Source organism: Narcine bancroftii, chromosome 8, assembly GCF_036971445.1.
Source record: "Narcine bancroftii isolate sNarBan1 chromosome 8, sNarBan1.hap1, whole genome shotgun sequence".
Classification (NCBI taxonomy): Eukaryota; Metazoa; Chordata; class Chondrichthyes; order Torpediniformes; family Narcinidae; genus Narcine; species Narcine bancroftii.
In genome coordinates, this window is record NC_091476.1 from 98,089,484 (window position 1) to 98,112,989 (window position 23,506).

Below are 23,506 nucleotides of genomic sequence, written 5' to 3' on the forward strand. Positions count from 1 at the left end.
TAAAAAGAAAACATTTAAGAAAATGGAACAAAACATTGACACTTCAAGAAAAGATTTAGAAGCTAGAAAATACCCAGCTTTTTTTCTGTAACAACACTCACTTTATACAAACGCAGCATGGCTTCCTCTTTTTAAATCCATCTCTCTTGCAATATAGGAAAGTATTTTACTTGACTTGCAAATGACTTATGTATGTTGGAGAACATCTAGACTCCCTTATGAAAAGCTTTCTATTGTGGCTAGAACAAAGTGAATATCTGTAATAAGGTGAGGCAAGACTAATGGGGGCAGTTGTCCATGTTATGTGTTACTGATAGCAAGGGTCTGAGAATTGCCCAGATTAAGGGACACAAGATGCATTTTTCCCCCTCAGTAAGTGTAGCGTATTTTGGAATGAGTAGCCAGAAAAAAAAACTGTAGAAGCAGGTTCAATAACAATAACAACAGTTAAATAACATTTGAACACATTTATGGATAAGAGGAACTCCGAGGGCTGTGGACCAAATGCAGGCAAATTAGATAAGCTGAGAATGCCATGTTGGTTGACATGGACTAGTTTTGCTGAAGGGCCTGTTTTATGCTTCATAACTTTAAGACAGTCAGTTGGTATAATTGGAGAAAAAGAATTGAGCTAATATCACAGATGGATAACTTACAGCAGAAATGTGTAATTCTTTGCTGTGATAGATAAAGCAAGTGACTTCAAGTTGGACAACTTGATATTGAGTCTGGAAGATATTTTGCACCAAGGAGCCTGTTCATGTGCTATTGTTCTAAGGGGTATTATTTCTTAAGGTCAGGTTGGACCTCATGAAACAGTGCAGGAAGCTACAGACAGGTGGATTAAAGTTGGATAATTAAGTTGCCCTCCCAGTCTGACCACTCCTACTTGCTTTCTATCCAAAGATGCTCAAAGGCACCCAGAGTATGGGGGAGTCAGCCATATTTAATAAGGAAGAATAGCACAAGGTATTTCACCCTTGCCCTTTCAACCACCAAACTGTCTCCACCAATTTGCTGGTCCTCTGCTGGAGAGCATACACTTATGAAGGCAATGATCAGGTATATGTCCTTCATGGGAGAACCAGATGTAGGTGATCAGAACCTCATGTAACTCAAGACTCATCTATGTGGTCAACTCCAGTCCTCGGTGAAGTGACCTGGCAAGCCACTCAATTCAGGACAAATGTTCATTTTACTGGTGATACTCACAGGCTGAAAGATGAATTTAAGAAAGACAACTGTCATGAATAAAACAGTATGGGATGAATCCCTTTTGAATTAAGGCAATATCACTGGCAGAGGGTCATTTCAGATTAGGAAACCTTTTCTAGCTCATCTAAGAACAACAACAAAAGAGATCCTCAATGTGGCATGGTCATCAGCTGATTAAGGCACTTCATGGAAATTTAGGGAATCTTTCCCACTGTGTAACAACAGTCAGCTAGTCATGTATTAAGACCAACAACTTCACAAAGGAAGTGAGATCAAGTTACAATTTGCAATACGCTTGTCACTTGGTGGGTTCCTAAAGAACCCTCCACAGCTTCATTCTGTCAGTGCACAGTTCACATAGAACAACACTTAAAGGTTACTACTGTCACTGCAGCATATGCAGAAACCTGCACAATGTATTCGCTCTTTGAAAGTCAGCTAAGCTTTACAGAAAAGATGGTGCCAGAAGTTAAAGAGCAGATCCAACCCTTGTCATTTACTGAATGAGTGGTGCTGCACATTTCACTCTCTATTGGCTTTTGAAAAACTATGTAGGTCATGGTCCCTGTTTCACACAGGTTTTATACATATCACTGACAGGCAGGCAAAGAAACCATTTCATTGAACCATGGTGCACATACCAGGCCATACCTTAGCTGAGCACAGCCCAATTCCTATCAGTGTAGAAAAGTTACAGCTTTATGTGTAATGTTCAGCCGATTCTCTTGGAAGATCAGAGACGGTGAGAGAAAACTTTAAGTACATCAGTAAAGATTAGAATTTTGCTTTAAAATTTGCAACCACAAGAGTCACTGTCTCAAAGAAACTAATATTAAAAAAGGAACTTTTTTTCATATATGGACAAAATGCCATTTTTACCTTTTCTAAGCTCATCTTTTCTGGCATGACAATAATGCAGTGATAGCCTTTCACTGCAGCCACTAACCCCAGACCAAGTCCTGTGTAAAGATAAACATATTATAATCATCTTCCAACCTTCCATCCAAAGTTATAATCTGTTTTGTTTTCATTACCTGTTTTCTGGAATGCTGAGGATAATCCTACATTTGACTTTGTGCCATGGTTTACCTTAGTTCACTGGTATGAAAGGGCAAATATGCTTCCTAAAGTGGGAGTCATTTACTTCTAGACCAACTACAGCTAAATCTGCATCTCAAAGCAATTAACTCTTGATGAACCAATGTTGAGTTGACTGAGATGGACAACACAATGCTAGCACAACGCTATTACAGTTCCAGGGATCTGTGTTCAAATTTGGCACTGTCTGTATATTCTCCCCATGTCAAGGGAGGTTTCCTCCAGATACCCTAGTTTCCCCGCTTCAGAAACATACAAGGCTAGTCAGTTAATTGGTGTATTTTGACAGCAAGGGCTCATGGGCCACAAGGGCTTGTTACCATGTTGTACCGCAAAAAAAAATTTAAATCTTCATCTGAGTTTCCATCAGGATTTTTTTTTAAAAAAGGAAGCATAAAACTGAAGGATATTCAAAATTAATCATTCATAAAAAACATTTTTTTCTAAGTTGCTTTTCCCTCAGGGCTACTGTGGCATAACTTTCCGCAGAATTTCTAAATCAACCAATGTCTTTGTCAGAGTCAAAGATGGTTGACAACGTGCTGCTGATAAACTTAGACTTCTCTTCAAAAAAACTTGCTGGTGAAATCTGAAGAAGGAGGAGAACGTGCTTGTAGGTACTAATGGAGTGAGTGGTTTCCAAGGTCAGAAGGACCAGAGCAGGAAGAATGAGTACAAACAATCCAGTCACAGAACTGGACACACTTGTCAAAAGTTAGGACAGAGACTGCAGGTCAAATGCTAAACACTGCTGGATATCTGGAAGATAAAGAATATCTCTCGTCTCTCTCTACTGGTCTTCTCTGACTATCGAGTATTTCTCATACTTTAAGATTTAATTTCATAAAGACTTCAAGTGTTTGAAAATCAACTGTAAGATCCTCATGAGGATTGATAAAAGACAACATAAAGGGGATATGTCTAAATTATTGTCTTATTGCCTATTGTCAAATCCCTTGGTGTGATATTTGATTTCACCTTCAAGTTTGACAAACGGGGCGCGGCAAGATGGCGTAGAAAGAAGACATGTAGTCCCACCTTCCCCCAGTTGGACTTATTAATACCCGAATTTAAAAGTTGTGAAAGTGGTTAAAAATAGTTTTTATAGACTTCTGAACAGTGGAGATTCAAAATGACTACAAATGTGAAGAAATCCAACACAGTTACAAACGAAATTACCTTATAAATGTGTTGAAGAATTGAGGCCTAGCTATCAAGCTGAAGCCACGGAGTCATCTGTAGGAGCCCCCAAGCCTCAACATACTCCAGGCTGGCTGAGTATAACCCTGGTGCCGATCTCGCAATCGCAAGATGGCACCGGTTCTGTTCTGCTCTGATTCGCGCGCCCATGAAGTTGGGCATGTTGGAGGGTTGGCCGAGCTTGGACAGTCGTGTGAGCCTGCTGTACAGCCTGGTGGTCTAGTGCAGTGTCGGAAGACACGCTTGCACTGTCGGTGACGCTCCCAGGCATGCGCGTTGCATCAATTACTACATGGCTCGAAACAACATGGTCAATGAGGCACTATAATGGGGCCACCTGAGTTCACTGCTGGGTGAAGTCCATTTTTCCGAACTCAAGGTGCTACCACTCTGGCTATAGCATGGGAACATCTGACTGCTTACTACGAGGCCACACGGAACGTGGTGCTTGCTCGACACCAGTTGCTGACTAGACGCCAGAAACCTGGGGAAAGTGATGCCGCCTATGAACTAGCCCTCGACTCACTGGCAAACGATTGTGATGTCAGGGCAGTCGATGTGCAAAAACACTGCAATGCCTTAAAGCTGGATGCTTTTGTCAATGGAATCGACTCCAGTTACATCCATCAGAGACTGCTGATGCCCTTAACCTACGACCGGGCAGTCACTCTAGCCAAAACACTGAGAAGTGTTATGTGGTCCAGTGAAATGCTAGAAACTGAAGGGGAAACACCCAGGTGTTGGAACCCCAAAGGAAAGAAAAGGGTGAACCTCTGGCAAATGCTACTTTTGTGATAAGAACTGGCACCCCAGATAGAAGTGCCCAGCTCAATTTGCTACCTGCAGCTATTGTGGGAAGCTCGGCCACTTTGTTAAAAAGTGTAAGGCGAAAAGTACTCGCACTGATAAGAAGAAGAAGGAGAGAAGTGCCAAGAAAATTCATCCTGGAGCCGTGGGAATGGAAGACAACTGTGAAAAGGGGGAATCTTCAGACGAGGCAACTGGATCGGCTTCAAGTGACGTTGAGGTGAGATCAACACAAACTTCCCCTATGATAGCTCAATTAACTGTAAAACTTGGGGAATGTTACGGACTAGAACAGCCGACTATGAAGGGGGAGTTGTGTGATAGTACAAATTCTATCACCAATGTGAAAATGTACTAATGTACAGATAGTAGTGTAGGATGACTGTGATTGGCTGAGAGTGTAGCCACACCTATTGGCAGGTCTTAAAGGATTGCTCCTAGCCAGACCAGGTCATTCTGGACTGGTCGACTTACTTGTGATATGCTTCAGACTTTTAGTTAATAAAAGCCTTGGTTTGGATCAAGAAGTCTTTGGTTCTTTCGACGCGCATTACAAGGTGAATGGTGAGACTCTCGATTGCCTAATAGACTCAGGGAGTAATGGCAGCTACATCCATGAGAAAGTTGCCAGAGCCTTAAATTTGCGGAGATATCCAGCGAACCGAAAGATATCGATGGCCTGTAGTGAACTTACAAAAACTGTATGGGACAAGTGTAAAGTTACTCTAAACTTGCAGGGACATTGCCTTGCTGATGTTTGGCTTCTTGTAATGTCTGAGCTCTGCGCTCCTGTGTTACTGGGGTTGGATATTCAATCCCAGATGAAAAATGTAGTGTAAAATTTCGATGGGCCACTACCAACACTTACCATCCCCCATGCTAGTTACTGAGGTCTGTCCACATTAAAGATCAAAGCTCCCTCCATTTTCAGTGATTTATCCCCTGAGCGTTGGCCGATCGCTACTAAGAGCTGTTCTTACAGCAAGGAGGATTGTGAGTTTATCAAAGCCGAGACCCAGAGATTGCTTAAAGAGGGAGTGATTGAACCCAGTAAGAGTCCATAGCAAGCCCAGGTGGTAGTTGTGAAAAATCACACTAAGAAACGACTGGCTATTGACTACAGCAAGACAATCAACCATTACACTAACCTGGATGCCTACCCCCTGCCTCGCATCAATGAAATGATTAATCAGATAGTGCAATACAAAGTGTACTCCACTATCGAACTTAAAGCAGCTAACCACCAAATCCCCATTAAGAAAAGGGATCGGTCCTATATGGCTTTTGAGGCTGATTAGGGGTTATACCAGTTTAAAAGGGTACCTTTTGGAGTAACTAATGGTGTGTCCGTGTTTCAGAGGGAAATGGATGAGATTGTTAGAACATATGAGTTACAGGGTACATTTCCCTATCTGGATAATGTCACTATCTGTGGGAAAACACAGGCTGAGCATGACAAAAACTTAAGGAAATTTTTAACAACAGCAAAAGAACTCAATCTTACATTTAACGAGGGCAAATGTGTTTTCAACGTGACAGAGCTGCCCATTCTGGGCTACATTGTCCGCAAGGGTAAAATCTGCCCCGATCTGGAAAGAATGGCTCCCCTTAAAAAGTTACGAAACCCGTTAAGAAGTTACCAACCCCAGACGCAGCAAAAGCCCTGAAAAGGTGTATGGGATTCTTTTCCTACTATTGCAAATGGGTACGTGACTACGCCATGAAAGCACACCCTCTGTTTGACACTAAATCTTTTCCTCTCTCTCCAATGGCCTTGAAGCCTTTCGAGAGAATTAAAGCTGATATTGCAAAAGCTGCCCTCTCATCCATTGATGATGATGTTCCTTCCAAGTGGAAACTGATGCCTCAGATTTTGCTTTGGCAGGAACTCTTAATCAAAAGGGAAGATCGATGGCATTCTTCTCCCAGACATTACGCGGACCTGAACTAAAACATCCTGCCATAGAAAAAGAAGCCCAGGTTATCACTGAAGCTGTTCACTATTGGAGACACTTTCTAGCCAGCAGAAAATTTACCTTGGTCACTGATCAGAAATCTGTAGCCTACATGTTCAGTACTAAACACAAAAGTAAAATCAAAAACTATAAGATGGCACGCTGGCGAATTGAACTCTCATCTTAAAATTATGAGACCCAGTACAGAGCTGGCAAGTTAAATGATCCATCTGATGCATTGTCACGATCTGCTGCTGGTGCTCAGCTTGAGGGGCTAAAAGAGATCCATAGCAGACTGTGCCACCCAGGAATCATGAGGTTCTTCCACTATATAAGGGCCAACAACCTTCCTTACTCTGGATGAAGTCAGAAAACTGACTAAAAGCTGTTCTGTTTGCGCAGAATGCAAACCACAGTACTTTAAAGCTCCAGAGGCCACTTTCATCAAGCAACCCGATCTTTTGAGAGATTTAGCTTAAATTTTAAAGGACCGTTACCTTCCAACAACAAAAATGTACATTTCCTTAGAGCAATCAACAAGTATTCAAAGTTTCCCTTTGCGATACCCTGCCCTGACGTCTTGTCAGCGTCTGTATTTAACGTACTTGACAAATTTTCAGCATTTTTGGTTTTCCCAATTACATTTATACAGATAGAGGCTCAGCATTCATGAGTGCTGAGCTACACCAAGCACTGCTATGAAAGGGGATTGCCACCAGCCGTATCACGAGCTACAACCCACAGGGCAATGGGCAAGTCGAAAGGGCTAACGTTACAGTCTGGAAGACTGTTAACCTTGTGTTAAAGACACATGATTACCCTGTTACCCGGTGGCAGGGGGTGATGCCTGAGGCACTACATTCTATTCAGTCTTTATTGTGTACTCCAACAAATCAAACACCTCATAAACGTATGTTTGCTTTCCCTAAGAAATCAGGAACTGTGATGGACTGGCCAGCCTGCTTATCTGAGCCTGGAACCGTGCTGCAGAAGAGACACGCTCAGACGCGTAAAACGGACCCTCTAGTCCAACCAGTTCAGTTACCTGCATACTAACCTCAACTATGCTCATGTTAAATTCCCAGACGGGAGCACTGACACTGTACCACTAAGAGATCTGGCCCCGCCTGGTTCGCCCCTTACTCACACCCCTACTCAGAGTGAGCCTGAAGTGCCAGTTGATGAAGTAGACAAAGATGATGTGGTCAAACAATAATCATGGCTTTTATTTGCAGAAACTCATGGTACAATAATGAAAGACAATAGGTGCATACACAGTTATACCCAAGGGGAGTGTCCTTAACAGTAGAGATAATGCACAGCCAATGTTAGTACAGATAGGAGACAGGCAGCTTGGCAGACATTCACCACAGTCTCCCCCCGGCAGAAGAAGGGTTAAAATCAAAAGGACAGCTGCTAGGAAGGACTAAAGCAAGCAATAGATGGACACCATGTTTGGGATTGAGAATACTCTGACAGCCAAAATACGCCAGTATCTATCAAGCAATCGAAATATAATGAGATGTTTTATGAATATGTCAACCTATCAGGTTGTTTATGAATTCTGGTGCTTCTTCTCAAAACAGGTGGCTCCTTTGCAACCTTGGGAATTGGTACAGTTCCTGGGTCTGTAGTGTGGGAAGGACTGACTTCTGGACCCGCTCCAGAATCGCCAGTGTGAGGCAGTGGAGCCTCAACATGGCCATCTGAAAGCTTACTAGGTGTCACAGGCTGGGGGGGTGAGTCCAACCTTTCAGGCACACTCTGAGTAGGGGTGTGAGGAAGGGGCGAACCAGGCGAGGTCAGATCTCTTAGGAGTACAGTGTCAATACTCCCGTCTGGGAATTTAACATGAGCGTAGTCGGGGTTAGTATATGCAGTAGCTGAACTGGTTAGAATAGGAGGTCTGTTTTATGTGTCTGAGCATCGCTCTTCAAGCTCAGATAAACAGGCTGGCCAGTCCATCACAGTTCCTGATTTCCTAGGAAAGGCAAACATACGTTCATGAGGTGTTTGATTTGTTGCAGGACACAATAATAACCAAATAGAATGTTACACCTCAGGCAGCACCTCCTGCCACCGGGTAACATGATAACCATGTGTTTTTAAAGCAAGATTAACAGTCTTCCAGGCTGTAGCATTAGCCCTTTCGACCTGCCCATTGCCCTGCTGGTTGTAGCTCGTGGTACAGCTGGTGGCAATCCCATTCCGTAGCAGGGCTCGCCGCAATTCAGTGCTCATGAATGCTGAACCCTTTCAGTATGAATGTAATTGGGAAAACCAAAAAGGCTAAAAGTTCTGTCAAGTGCCTTAATGACAGATGCTGATGAGACATCAGGGCAGGGTATCGCAAAGGGAAACCTGGAATATTCGTCAATTACAGTAAGGAAATATATATTTTTGTTGTTGGAAGGTAACGGTCCTTTAAAATCTAAGCTAATTCTCTCAAAAGGATGGGTTGCCTTGATGAGAGTGGCCTCCGGAGCTCTGAAGTATTGCGGTTTGCATTCTGCGGAAATGGGACAGCTTTTAGTCAGTTTCCTGACTTCTTCCAGAGAGTAAGGAAGGTTGTTAGCCCTTATGTAGTGGAAGAACCTCGTGGCTCCTGGGTGGCACATTCTGCTATGAATCTCTTTTAGCCCCTCAAACTGAGCACCAGCAGCAGATCGTGACAATGCGTCAAAGGGATCATTTAACCTGCCCGGTCTGTACTGAATCTCATAATTATAAGTTGAGAGTTGTATTCGCCAGCGTGCCATCTTATCGTTCTTGATTTTATTTTTGTGGTTAGTACTGAACATGTAGGCCACAGTGACAAGAGTAAATTTTCTGCCATCTAGAAAGTGTCTCCAGTAGCGAACAGCTTCAGTAATAGCCTGGGCTTTTTTTTCTATGGCAGGATGTTTAAGTTCAGGTCTGCGTAATGTACTGGAGAAGAATCCCACAGGTCTGCCCTTTTGATTAAGGGTTCCTGCCAAGGCATAACCTAAGGCATCAGTTTCCACTTGGAATGGGACATCCTCGTGAATGGACGAGAGTGCACCTTTTGCAATATCAGCTTTAATTCTCTTGAAAGCCTTCAAGGCCATTGGAGAGAGAGGAAAAGATTTAGTGTCAAACAGAGGGTGTGCCTTCATGGCGTAGACCCAAACCCATTTGCAGTAGTAGGAAAAGAATCCCATACACCTTTTCAGGGCTTTTGCTGAGTTTGGGGGTGGTAACTTCTTAAGGGGTTGGTAACTTTTTAAGGGGAGCCATTCTTTCTGGATCAGGGTAGATTTTGCCCTTGCGGACAATGTAGCCCAGAATGGGTAGCTCTGTCACATTGAACACACATTTGCCCTTGTTAAATGTAAGGTTGAGTTCTTTAGCTGTTGCTAAAAATTTCTTTAAGTTGTTGTCATGCTCAGCCTGTGTTTTCCCATACTGACATTATCCAGATAGGGAAACGTACCCTGTAACTCATACGTCCTGATAATCTTATCCATTTCCCTCTGAAACACAGACACACCATTAGTTACTCCAAAAAGTACTCTTTTAAACTGGTATAACCCCCCATCAGCCTCAAAAGCCGTATAGGACCAATCCCTTTTCTTAATGGGGATTTGGTGATAAGCTGCTTTGAGTTCGATAGTGGAGTACACTTTGTATTGCGCTATCTGATTAATCATTTCATTGATGCGTGGCAGGAGGTAGGCATCCAGGTTTGTGTAATGGTTGATTGTCTGGCTGTAGTCAATAGGCAGTCGTTTCTTAGTGTGATTTTTCACAACTACCACTTGGGCCCGCCATGGACTCTTACTAGGATCAATTACTCCCTCTTTAAGCCGCCTCTGGGTCTCTGCTTTGATAAACTCACAATCCTCTTTCTGTAAGAACGGCTCTTAGTGGCAATTGGCTGACCCTCAAGGGATAAATCACTAAAAAGGGAAGGAGCTTTGATCTTTAATGCGGACAGACTACAGTAACTAGCGCGTAACTAGATGGTAAGTGTGGGTAGTGGCCCATCAAAATTTAACACTACACTGTTCATCTGAGATTGAATATGCAACCCCAGTAACACAGGGGCAAAGAGCTCTGGCATAATAAAGAGCCACACATCAGCAAGGCAATGTCCCTGCAAATTTGAAGTAACTTTACACTTGTCACATACAGTTTTTGTAAGTTCACAAGCTATCGATATCTTTTGGTTCACTGGATATCTCCGCAAATTTAAGGCTCTGGCAACTTTCTCGTGGATGTAGCTGTCAGTACTCCCCTAGTCTATTAGACAATCAAGAGTCTCACCATTCACCTCCCCCTTCATGGTCAACCATTCCAGTCCGTAACATCCCCCAAGCTTTGGAGTCAATTGAGCTATCACAGGGAATCTCACCTCACCGTCACTTGAAGTCGATCCTGCTTGTCTGAAGATTCCCCCTTTTCACAGTTGTCTTCCATTCATGCAGCTCCAGGACACATTTTCTTGATGCTTCTCTTCTTCTTCTTATCAGTGGGAGCACTTTTCACCTTACACGCTTTAGCGAAGTGGCCGAGCTTCCCACAATAGCTGCAGTTAGCAAATCAAGCCGGACACTTCTGTTTGGGCTGCCAGCTCTTATCACAGAAGTAGCATTTTTCAGGAGTTTGCCTTTTTTTTTCCTTCAGGGTTGCAGCACTCCTGGATGTTTCTTTTTTGGTTTCTAGCATTTCACTTGACCCCATGGCACTTCTCAGTGTTTTGGCAAGAGTGACTGCCCGGTCGTAGGTTAAGGGCTCCGTCTCCAGCAGCCTCTGATGGATGTAACTGGAGTCGATTCCATTGACAAAAGCATCCAGCTTTAAGGCATTGCAGTGTTTTTGCACATTGACTGCCCTGACATCACATTCGTTTGCCTGTGAGTCGAGGGCCAGTGCATAGGCAGCATCACTTTCCCCAGGTTTCTGGCGTCTAGTCAGCAACTGGTGTCGAGCAAGTACCACGTTCCGTGGCGCCGTGTTGTAAGCAGTCAGACTTTCCCGGGCTATAGCCAGAGTGGTAGCTCCTTGAGTTATGGAAAAATGGACTTCACCCAGCGGGGAATTCAGGTGGCCCCATGGTATCGCCTCATCGACCACATTATTTCGAGCCATGTAGTAATCGAAACAAGCAATCCATTGGTTGAAAATTTCTCTGGCCCTCGTGGCAGACTGGTCGATTATTAGCCGCTCTGGCTTGTGTGCTGCATCCATTTCTGCTAATAAAATTGTAGTGCCAGTTGATGAAGTAGACAAAGACGATGTGGTCAAACAATAATCATGGCTTTTATTAGTAAAATCTCATGGTACAATAATGAAAGACAATAGGTGCATACACAGTAGAGATAATGAACAGCCAATGTTCAAACAGAGGGGAGACAGGCAGCTTGGCAGACATTCACCACAGTGCCTGAGAGATTGGACTCACCCCCCCAGCCTGTGACCCCTAGTAAGCATTCAGAGGGCCATGCTAAGGCTCCACTGCCTCATGCTGGCGATTCTGGAGCGGGTGCAGAAGTCCAACCTTCCCACACTACAGACCCAGGATCTGTATTAGTTTCCAAGGACACAAAGCGTTCAAGACCTGCACCTGTTCCTCTGAGAAAATCAACTAGAATCCGTAAACAACCTGAGAGGCTGCAGTATTTATAAAACATCTCATTATATTTTGATTGCTTTACTAGTTACTGGCATATTTTGGTTGTCACAGAATTCTCAATACCAAATATGGTATCTATGTATTTCTTGCTTAAGTTTTACCTAGCAGATGCCAGGGGAAGACTGTGGTGAATCTCTGCTAAGCTGCCTGTCTCCCTCTGGTGAGCCTTGCTGTACTAACATTGGCTGTGCATTACCCCTACTGTTACGAACACTCCCCTTGGGTATAACTGTATATGCACCTATTGTCTTTCATTATTGTACCATAAGTTTCTGCTAATAAAAGCCATGATTATTGTTTGACCACATGGTCTTTGTCTACTTCATCAGTTGGCACTACAAGTGGGAAGAGCTGTAAACAGGTAGCTGTCAGAGTCAGTGGGTTTGTAATCGATAGTCAATCAACATTTTGGGTTGGTTAAATATCAAATGGTTCAATATAACTCTCTTCATCAATTGTATTATACTCTACAGAAGTCAAATGGACTTAATCTTAATTATTCAAGTAAGCGTTTTCAATGTGTGAAAGAAATAGGGACATTTTTGCATTCACTGTAGTCTTGTGAAAAAGTGGAAAGATTTTGGATTGAACTGAGTTTATTATTAGGGAAAATTATGAAGATAAAGATACCAAAGGATCCACAAATATTTTTACTTGGAAATATTTATGAAAATTATATGAAATTGAAATTGGATAAATACCCAGAAAATTTTTCTAAGTATTGCAATAGCAGCTGCCAAGAAATGTATAGCAGTATCGTGGAAAGATGATAGAGAAGTGTTATTAAGTAGATGGTATAATAAGATGTGAAATCGTATACCTTTGAAAAATATTACGTATAGTTTAAGGAATCAAGATGAAAATTTTTATAGCATTTGGAAACCATATGTGGATTTCATGGGTAATTTTCCGTCCACCTCATCTATCTTATCCACTCCTTTTAATTAGTAATTTTTAATAACAATTAATGATTGTATATGCTAATTTTATATTGTATATTAAATGGTAGGTGTTTCTTTATTTTCTTACATTTGGGTGGGAGGGGGATAGGGAGAAAATATAAAATATTTTTTGTATCATTAGCTATGGATATTTGATTAATTTTTTATTTATTTTTCCCTGTAATGATGCAAACAATTAAATTAAAAAAAAACATTTTGGGTTGTGAATCTTTGTCAAGACTTGTTCGACTAACCATGTCTCTCTATGGTTTCCATCAGACTTGATGAGCTTTTTTCTCAAGTTTCCAACATTTGCAGTTTTGTGTTTTGCTTTAAGTGTTGTGATCTAATGCACCTTGGTTAAAGAGTTCCACATCAGAGTATAATTGACCAAGTACCTCCAAACACACTGGAAATTACATCAACTGCCTTGAAGAAGGTCCCCAATACAGTTGGACACTGACTAAATGTGGTTATGCTATTATAAATTAATGTTACTTTGTTTAATGGCCTTTTATTGAAATAGGTCTGAGGAATCTTTTATTGTCATTTAATGTTTGCTGTAAGGCCAACAAATGTTTGCAATTCATATTCACTTATACCCCAATACAGATTGAACCTCTTTAATCTGGCCAAGTTGGGACCTGGCCATAGCCAGACCACAGAAAATACTGGAAAACAGAAATTGATTCCTAAGGGAACCCACTCTATAAACATATCAAAAACAGAACAAAGCTTAAAACAGGAAATAATACTGTAGGGCTGCACAGTTAACGTAGTGGTTAGTGTAGCACCTTTACAGCGCCAGCAATCAGGATGTTAGTACCAAATCCTTATGGACAGCGCGGGACTCAAACCGCGGTCTTGATCATGGCAGATTCAACCTTTACAGCGCCAGCGATTGGGACTGGTGTTCAATTCCCATGCTGTCAGTAAAGAGTTTATATAATGGTGGCAGAATCAAAACATGCCGGACTACGGGAGTTGCTGGACCACAGAGTACCAGTCAATAAAGGTTCAACCTGTATCCTGTTTCTCTTTAAGCATATTCCTGGAATTCATAACAAAGTCCAGGAAATAGGACAGAACCAATGTAATCCAATAGTGTATTTTATGCTGATTACATACCTGTGTTACCGGAGGTTGGTTCGATAATGACAACACCTGGTTTCAGAATCCCTTGCCTCTCAGCATCTTCAATCATCCGTAAAGCAATGCGATCCTTAGTACTTCCAGCAGCGCTGAAGAACTCACACTTAGCCACTAGAACAGTTATTAACAAAGTTACAGCATTGTGTTTCTAATTGACTTCTTTTCAAAGTGTTATCAACATCTGATGTAAAGAGGAGAACCGATAGGAGAAATTTTGAATTTAATATAAAAGTCATACAAATATTATGTTATTATGATGTTATGAAATGGAAGTGGTTTATAGATGTTGTATCTTCAAGTAAAACTTCCCATAGAAATGCCTAATACAAATCAAATGGCAAATTAACATTACTTAGATATGACTTTACCATTAAAGAGGTAAATGAATTATACAGGGAATATACAGGATGAGTGTCATGTGAAAAGAGAATAAAATTAGTTTAATTTGAGCATTATATTTCACGCTGATATTTTGGCCACACAGGCCGGGTTCTATGCTGTAATATTCGTAGTTCTTAGTTGGTTCTGAATTTTTTTTTTGTTTCATATCTAACTATTGTCTAAGATTATTTTTATTTCAAGGGTGCAAAAAATATTTGCAACCATGTTGCAGGAACTGGCAAGCTTGAGTTATTAGGACACAAAGAATAGGCTGGGATTTTTTTCACTTACAGAAGGGAGATGAGGGTGACCTTTTAGAGGTTCAGATAATGATGAGGGACAGAGATGAGGTGGTTAGTCACAGTCTCTTTCCTCGGTTAGGGGAGTCTGAAATTAGAAGACATCGGTTTAAGATGGGGAGGGATTATAAATGGGATCTGAGAGGCAAGTTCTTCACATAGAGGGTGCTAGGTTTATGGAATAAGCTGCTAATTGCAATATATAATAAGTTGAACAATAATATTTTGGAAACGCAGTGGGATTTGGTGAGTCCATGTCTGGAGCTTTGTGCACAGTTTCTGTCTCGTTATCTAAGAGAGGATTTACTTGTCTTTGAAATGATGAACAAGGGTTCACCTGCTCGTATTTAGTAGCAGCCTTAAATTTCTCAGGATTTAGAAGAATTAAAAGTCACCTCATTGAAATATCAACACTGGAAGTATATTTCTCTCAAGTTATTTATTCTACAACTGTAGCTCACAGTTGTAGAAGAATGGGATGAATTTTAGAATGGAGAGAAGAAAAAAAATTGTGTAGTGGGCTCTGAATCAGTGGAACTCTCTATGCTGTGATGAATGTATATGAGAGAGAATGAGAGAAATGGTAATCTTGCAGGAAAGTGGGGTTAATTCATTCTGAATTACAGAAGAGGGTAGAATTCCCCTGCCTATTCCTCCTCCCACTTCGTATTGTAAGCCAGCTAAAAAGACAAAAAAAATGTCTTGCTATTATATATTAGTGATTTTATAATCATGGGGAAATTTTAGTCTTTATTTCCAAAAATGTATATATTTATATTTTTTACAATGCTGATAATTCCACCCAATATATATTATCTTATGACCACTTTAAGAATGGATATTTTTATCATTCTCAGTTTCAATAATACTTTTACATGCATTTTTTTTTTCAGATGAACAAGCTGAACAATCCAGATTTCCCTTTAAAATTTATTAGAATCAAGAAGAATCCCTCAAATACTGACCTATATTTCAACCATTTCTATTCAAAAATATACCCTTTGACAGCTCATATAATTTGGATTGATCACAAACAACAAAAACTCAATAGCTTTAACTCATTACTGCCAATGTTAAGAAGCTGCATCTTTAAGACACTCTATAAGATGAAAAACAGTAACAACATTTACTTACATAATTCACATTTGATTCCATACTCTTTTGCAATATTATTGATTCGAATTAGAGGAGTGTTACCAATTTGATCAAGGACATTTGGGAAAATCTTGGGCAAATTTCTGCTGCAATGAGGATTGATGACAAATTAGCCAGTGCTTTCAGACACGATAAAAAGTCTCCTTAAAAAAATACATAATTCATGTGCTTTTATCTCAGCTACAATGGTAAGATTCTTGATTTGATCTGTCAACCATGATGAAGCTCGCAAAGGCAATTTAGAATGGACAGGAGAATAGCACAGCTAGTGGAGCAGCAGCAGAGACCTAGATACATTCCTGACCTCAGGTGCTATCTGTGTTGAATTTGCAGGTTAAGATAGAGCATAGCACAGGTGTTGTGCTGACTTACACAACCAGAATCAATCTAACCCTTCCCTTCATCACAGCCAATAACCCTCCATTCTTCTAACATTCATCTGCCTATTCAAGAGCCTTTTAAATGTCTCTACTGAATCAGTCTCCACCACTACCCCTGGCAATGTGTTCTAGGCACCCACAGTGTACACTCCTACAACTTCCCTAAACTTTCATCCATTTTTGTCTCATTCTCCATTGCTCCAAAAGTAAAAGCCTGAGCTCACTGAACCTGTCTTCATCCTTGGTGGTCCAAGCATCATCAAGTTTCTTGACCTTGTCTTCATTTGGATAGCTAGCCGGCACAGATAAAATTCTGAATTGCCAATAATTCATCTAAACCCTCAGGTCAGGAAATTTGTGTCCCACTCCTTGCCTTACTGGTGTTGAGCAGCAGAGAAGAAGCGTAGGAGTGTGAACATCTAATCTCCAGAAAATTCCTCACTATATCTGCCATGGAATTTAGTAACAAATTGATTGAAAAATGTAGTCAACACAAAAGGTTTCTTTAACAGCCCCTCCAAACCTTTGGACATCTGGCATCTGGAAGGACAAGAACAACGAAGGAGAATGAATCCCACCTTCTTCAAATTTCCCACCAGTTACACTTCAACCTCTTCCTTTCTTTTTTGTTTGTTTATTTAATATTTCACCGAGAACTACTACAATAACAATATATACATTCATTATTAAAATAAACGGTGACATTTTCCCCCTTTATCCTTCCGCCCCTATAAACATAAAGTAAAATAAAAAAGAAAAATAAATAAACAGTAAAAGAATACAAAAGAAAAAGAATATAATTTTCTGTAAATTTAATTAATATTAAGTTTAAATCTTCCCAAAATTTTTACACTCGAACATTCCTGATTTGGAAATGAAGTGCTATCTATTAGAATCCCAGTCAACATCCTGGAATGTCCATACCTACATCCACCTTTACCTGAAACAATTTTAGTAAGCTAAACTTCAGGGCAGCAAAGTTAGCCTAGAAGTTAGTGCAACAGATTACAGCACCAGCATCGTGGATTAAAATCCTGTGCTGATTGGAAAGAGTTTGTACATTGTCCCCAGCCTGCCCTCCAAATAAAAAGTAGATTAATTGGTATATTTGGGTAGACAGGGTGGTTAAGAAGGCATATGGTATGCTGGCCTTCATAAATCATAGCATAGAGTATAGGAGCTGGGAAGTGATGCTGTGACTGTTTAAGGCACACATGTCAAACACTGGCCCGCAGGCCAAATTTGGCCCGCGATATAATTATATTTGGCCCGCAAGATCATTTCAAAAATGTATTAGAGGTGGCCCGCCCTGCAGCGAGAGCCGATGCTGTGTTTTGGTAATGTCACCCCCACCATCCTCCCCCTTCATTGCACATCCTTCCCCATTGTAACACGAGAAATTGTAACACGAGAAGTCTGTCGATGTCATCAGCCGGCAAGCCAGTTGGAAGGCTCCCCGCACAACCAGTCACTTCTCCCACCTGTCGAGCGGTGCGGCAGATTGGCGAGTGCCTGTGATTTCCTTTCGGCGCGACGGGCATGACAGGCTGCGCACGGCCCCCGGGCAATGCGAGCCCCGCGCGACTGGCACCGGACGGCCCTTCCACAGCGCGAGCGCACTTCTCTCGGTCACCACAGCCTTCAGCGCTTGCACCCACGCGGACCCCAGGGACGGCTGGTTCGGCCCTGCACGTGAAGAGAGAGATGGTGGCTGTCCGCAAAGGCTGATCGGCAGCGCGCTGGGCCTGAGTGGGTGGGTAAGCAGGGGTGGGCAGAGGGTGTAGGTGAGGAGTAATGGGCAGGGGAAGTTATGGTGGTGTGAGGGGCAGTTAGAGGGAGGGATGAGCAGAAGGAGGGGTGGATAGGGAAGAAGTAAAAGGGGAGGGGCAGGGTGAGTAGGGGAGGGGTGATTAGAGGGTGAGAGACGGGTAGAGGGAGGAACAGGTTGAGGGTAGAGGCAGTAGAGGGGCGTGTATAGGATGGGGTGGGTAGAGGCAGAGCGAGTGGAGTGAGGGGTGAGTAGAGGTTGGGTAAAGGACTGGTCAGGTAGAGGGATGTTGGGTCGAGGGTGAATAGAGGCCTAGAGCCTGAGGAGTGAGCAGGAAATGCTGAGTCCTGATGCAGGCCAAAATGGACACAGCCTGTGAATGCTGACTACATCTCCACAGGGACCAAATATGATTCCCTCAGGTCAAGCAAAGGGTGAACTTGAGCTACCTACTCCTGACCTGTAACATTATCCTCCTAAAGTTATATCCTAAAGTTTAACATTACATATGTTGAAAGAAGAGAAAACATGCAGATGTTGTTGAAAATTTTCAATAAATATTTAGTTCGGCCCTCGACTTAGTCCAAGTTTTTAATTTTGGCCCTCCGTGAATTTGAGTTTGACACCCCTGGTTTAAGGCATTGGTGAGGCCAGGTGAGTATTGTGTTCAGTTCTGGTCTCCAAATTATAGGAAGGATATAGGTAAGATGGAGAGGATGCAGAGAAGATTTACAAAGATGTTGCCTGGCTAACACCATCTAGAGTACAGAGAAAGATTAAGGAGACTGGGACTTTATTTATTGGAGTGTAGACATTTGAGAGGAGATTTGATAGAGGTATTTAAAATTATGAAGGGAATAGATAGACTAGACGTGAGTAGACTCTTTCCCCTGAGGGCAGGGGAGGTTGGAACAAGAGGGCATAAGTTAAGGGTAAGGGGGAAAAACTTTAGGAGAAATGTTAGAGGAAGCTTCGTCACTCAGAGAGTGGTGGAAGAATGGAATGATCTTCCAGAGGAGATAGTTGTGGCAGAGTCCTTTCTGTCATTTAAGAGAAGGTTGGATGTGTTCATGGATATTAGAGGGTTGAAGGGTTATGGGCAGAGAGTGGGAACTAGTGGAGTTGTTCAGGTGAACCAGCGCGGACTCGAAGGGCCACTATGGCCTGTTTCTTTGCTGTAAACTGTTATATGGGTATGTTAGAGCTTGTGGCTTGGAAGGGCCTGTACCGTGTTACATCTGTAAATTCAATTTAATGTAATTATTTTTAAAATTATATCATCAAGGCAGTTAGTAAAAAAAAATCAAATGCTGGTTTTGAAAATGATGTTCATGTTCTGTGATTGAATAAAATAAATCATCATTCTTTTATCATCACTGGTTGGAAGTCCTTGAAATTTTGAGTTAACAATTTACCATTTAGTCTGCAGCAGTTCATGGAGACAGTTTATTGCCACTTACCCATCAATAGCTTGGAACTGGGAATCAATAATAGCTTTTGCAGAAATATTTGTATTCTATAAATGCTTAAATACACAATAAAACATGAATTTTAGGGAATTCTGCAAGTGGACTTAAAATATTCAGATCTCAGTTAAAGGATCAGATCTGCGTCACCCCTTGTTTAGATAACAAACTTGGAATTCATTCTGCATTTAATCTCTGAGAGTTGGCAAGAATTTGATTAGTTGAAGCTATTGTAGAGAATTGATTATCTTCAAGAGAATTCAGAAAATAATAGAGTAAATGACCTGAATAATTAATCAGTGTGTTTCATGTTTAAAGATCTTGATAACGTATTCAGTGGCAGGTCAAAAGCTGTTGGACTTTAGTAGTTCAAACTGAATCATCATGTCAATCTTTATCAAGATCATTGGGTATTAGCTAAAGATGTAGGACATCTGAATAGAATCTTCCAAAACATCAATAAGAAAACTTCCCCAGAGAAAGTCATGCTTCAACTTGTACAGTTTTAAGTGTCTTATTCTTCTAATACACCGAACCTTCATTGGATGTTGTACTCACACCACGTTTTTGCTGGGTGCAGATTTAAGTGTTGAGGTGCACTGCGTTAGGCATTCTGGCTCCTTCTTTCCCTTTGTTTGAAGCTCTTGCATTTCTTTACGTGTTGCCATGTCAACTGTGGGGAAAAGAGCAAAATAAAAAGAATTGGATTTTCATTCTTAACGCTTCTATATTTGAATATTTTTTCCATGTTCAGTTAATGATACGTTCACTGTCTGTGATGGATTGAGCTCCTTCAAGGAATTAAAACACAAAAGTCTGTGGACACTGTGATTGTAGTAAATTTTTTTTTAAATGCTGGAAGATCTCAGCAGGTCATTCAGCTCCAAGCAGAGACCAGCAGCAGAAGGCAGCTGGAATCTGTTAGGAATTTTAGTACTTCAGGTGCTGGATTGTGTGTGCTGTGAAGTCCTGGAATTTGTTGCAATTTACAGAGTGTAAAGGCTGGTGGTTAGGCATGGAAATGGTGCCACTGGCCACCAACACTGAGCCCATTATCTTTTAATGCAGCTCCCCGTGTGCCAATGGACATTGCATTTCTAATATTACAATAATGACAACACAGGTGGTGAAGACTGTGGATGACAAAGGGAAAGAATCCTTGTTTTCAAGCATCTTTCACAGACAATTATGACTAAGAATTCTATAAGAGTTGTCTTTTCCTTGCAAATACACATTTTTTGTGAAATAAATTCAGATACACCAAAGATTAATTTATCCTGAGATGAACACAGAGAAATTCCATTTTATTTTTGCAATTAATAAATTGTAACAGTAGCTACACTGCTAAATGAAGGATCCCACAACCAGACGGGTTGAGTTCAGTGAGCAAAATCTAATTTATTGCAGGCTGCCTTGCTGGTCTTATACTCCCAGCCCGGACCTGGCTGAGAACTGCGCTGGGGGACCCCGACGTCACCAGGGCATCATGTGGGTTCCCAAGCACGGGCTTCTGAGCCCGGTGCTGAGGTCGGGAGGAAACCCCCAATGGTGCCATTTTGGCCGGCTGCCCTGCAGCGTGCGTGATAAGTGGGGTCGGTTTGCCTGTCCATTGGCATACTACCACACAGTCCCCCCCCCAGAACCGGCATCAATGTCCTTTTTTGCCAGGTTGCCTCACTTCTTGGGTTGGGCCACAACTACTGGTTCGGTGGGGTCGAGGTGGGCTGGCTTTAACCTGTCCATCGTAAACATTTCCCTCTTACCACCAATGTCCAGTGTGAAAGTGGATCCTGAATGCTGGACAACTTTGTACAGCCCTTCGTATGGTCTTTGTAGAGGTGCTGTGGATGGACCATGCCTGATAAAAACATCCTCTGTAGAGTACAGCTCGCTGGGGACGCAAGAAGCCCGTGTGCCATGTCTGGACAGCGGTGGGGATGTGAAGGAGTCCAATTGGGCCTGGAGGCAGGGAAGTAGACTGTGTTGTGACTGCTGGGGGTTGTCAGGTGCATTGACGAACTCACCGGGTAGGGCTAGCGATGCACCATAGACCAGCTCGTCTGATGATGCCTGTAGGTCTTCTTTGGGTGTCGAGCGGATACCCAGGAGCACCCAAGGCAGCTTGTCAACCCAGTCGGGGCTGGTGAGGTGGACCATAAGTGCCGACTTAAGGTGGCAGTGCAATCGCTCGACTAGCCCATTGGCCTGTGGGTGATAGGCCGTGGTGTGATGTAGCTCAATCCCCAGCCTGTTGGCGAGCTGTGCCCAGAGCCCAGAGTGCAGAGGAGAACTGGTGAGGTGGTTCAGAATGCCGAACCGGGCAACTCAACCATTCAAAAGCGCTCGGGAGCAGGAATCCGTAGAGGCATCTGGCATCGGGATTGCCTTTGGGCCAACGATGCAGTCTATCACTGTGAAAAGGTAACAGTTACCTTGGGAAATGGGCAAGGGTCTGACGATGTCCACATGTATGTGGCTGAACTGTTCCCAGACGTGTTCAAATTCTTGTACGGGCACTCTGGTGTGCCTGTGTACCTTGAAAAGCTGACAATGGATGGAGGTTCTGGCCCAGTCCGCAATCTGCTTCTGAAGCCCATGCCAGACAAAAAGTTCTGCCACCATACGGACTGTGGACCTGATGGAAGGGTGGGAAAGGTCATGGATATGGTGGAAAACTTGCCTGCTCCTCTGCTGGGGAACCACTGGTCATGGGGTGCCCATGGAGACATCGCACAGGATGGTGCCCTCACCATGAGGAGTCGGGAGGTCCTGGAACCGCAGGCCTGTGATAGCAGTCCTGAAGGTCCATGTATCCTCGTCAGAATTCTGGTCCCGGGCAAGCTGGTTGAAGTTGAGGCTGGGTGTCAGCGCGCAAATGGCCGGTCATGAGAGTGCGTTGATGACCACGTTGTTTTTTCCCCTCCTTGTGCAGAATGTTGGTGGTGAACGAAGGAGAGGTGACACTGTTGACGTGCTGACCAGGGATCGCTTGCCATAGCGAGTGCATGAGTGAGTGGTTTGTGGTCGGTAAAAATGGTGAAAGGCCTCCCCTCCAAGAAATAGCAGAAATGACGCACCGGCAGGTACATGCTCAGCAACTCACGATCGAAAGTGCTATACTTGCGCTCTAGCAGACAAAGAAGTCAGCTAAAGAATGCCAAAGGTTTCCACTGTCTGTTCACCTGCTGCTCCAGGATGGCATTGACGGCTGTGGCAGAGGCATTGATGGAGAGCACCATATGCAGGTCGGTGCGTGAGTGGACGAGTAGGGTAGCCTTTGCGAGGGCATCTTTTGTGACTTCGAATGCCCTGCTGGCCTCTGGAGTCCAGGTGAGTGTCTTGTCTTTGGCCGTGATGAGGGCAGTGCCTGAATTGAAACAGTTATAGAAATTGACCATACCCGCGAATGTCTGTAGCCCCTTGAGGTTGTCTGGGCATGGGAATTCCCTGATTGCAGTGACCCCTTCATAGCGGCAGGTGTGGCTCCTTCGGCCATGATGGTATGGCCCAGGAACTGCATGGACTCTTTCCCGAAATGGCACTTGGCCAGATTGACCATTAGGCCGAAGTCGGCCAGTCGGGAGAAGAGGGTGCGCAGGTGAGACTTGTGTTGTGCCCGGTTTCTGCTGATGACAAGGATGTCGTCCAGGTAAATGAATACAAAATTCAAATCTCTGCCCACTGTGTCCATAAGGCGTTGGAAGGACTGGGCAGCATTCTTGAGCCCGAATGGCATGTGTAGGAGCTCGAACAAGCCGAAGGGAGTGATGATGGCCGTTTTGGGTATGTCCTTGGGGTGCACCAGGATTTGGTGATATCCGCGCACCAGGTCAACCGTGGAGAATACCCTCGCACCATGCAGGTTGGCTGTAAAGTTCTGGATGTGAAGGATTGGGTAACGGTCAGGTTCCCATCGCATCATTAAGCCATCGATAATCTCCGCAGGGGTGCCAGCTGCCACAGGCTTTCGGGACCAGGTGGAGTGGTGAGGCCCAAGGACTGTCAGAGCGTCGAATGATCCCCAGCTCCTGCA

At 42.9% G+C, this 23,506-nt stretch overlaps 2 protein-coding genes across 6 annotated transcripts in view; both read right to left on the minus strand.

Moving 5' to 3' along the window:
* The window catches only part of LOC138741054 (cystathionine beta-synthase-like protein), a 66,205-nt gene that overhangs the window by 22,454 nt on the left and 20,245 nt on the right, over positions 1 to 23,506 (minus strand). For 2 of the 4 annotated variants that reach the window (XM_069894533.1, XM_069894534.1), the window contains exons 2-5: positions 20,032 to 20,146; positions 15,839 to 15,945; positions 14,001 to 14,135; positions 2,095 to 2,174 (exon numbers count right to left, since the gene is read on the minus strand). In XM_069894533.1, the coding sequence (XP_069750634.1) occupies positions 2,095 to 2,174; positions 14,001 to 14,135; positions 15,839 to 15,945; positions 20,032 to 20,146 (437 nt within the window). Of the gene's footprint in view, positions 1 to 2,094; positions 2,175 to 14,000; positions 14,136 to 14,696; positions 14,720 to 15,838; positions 15,946 to 20,031; positions 20,147 to 23,506 lie in introns of those variants that run through there. The other 2 variants (XM_069894535.1, XM_069894536.1) reach the window with 2 other exon arrangements.
* LOC138741818 (uncharacterized) lies at positions 7,485 to 12,174 on the minus strand. 2 transcript variants are annotated; one of them, XM_069896084.1, is made up of 2 exons: positions 10,656 to 12,174; positions 7,485 to 8,256 (listed from the first exon to the last, which is right to left on the minus strand). In XM_069896084.1, exon 1 carries the CDS (start codon positions 11,484 to 11,486, stop codon positions 10,839 to 10,841), a length of 648 nt encoding a protein of 215 aa, XP_069752185.1. In that variant the 5' UTR covers positions 11,487 to 12,174; the 3' UTR covers positions 7,485 to 8,256; positions 10,656 to 10,838. The 2 variants fall into 2 exon arrangements, with proteins under 2 accessions (XP_069752185.1, XP_069752184.1); XM_069896083.1 differs by having other exon boundaries at positions 10,651 to 12,174.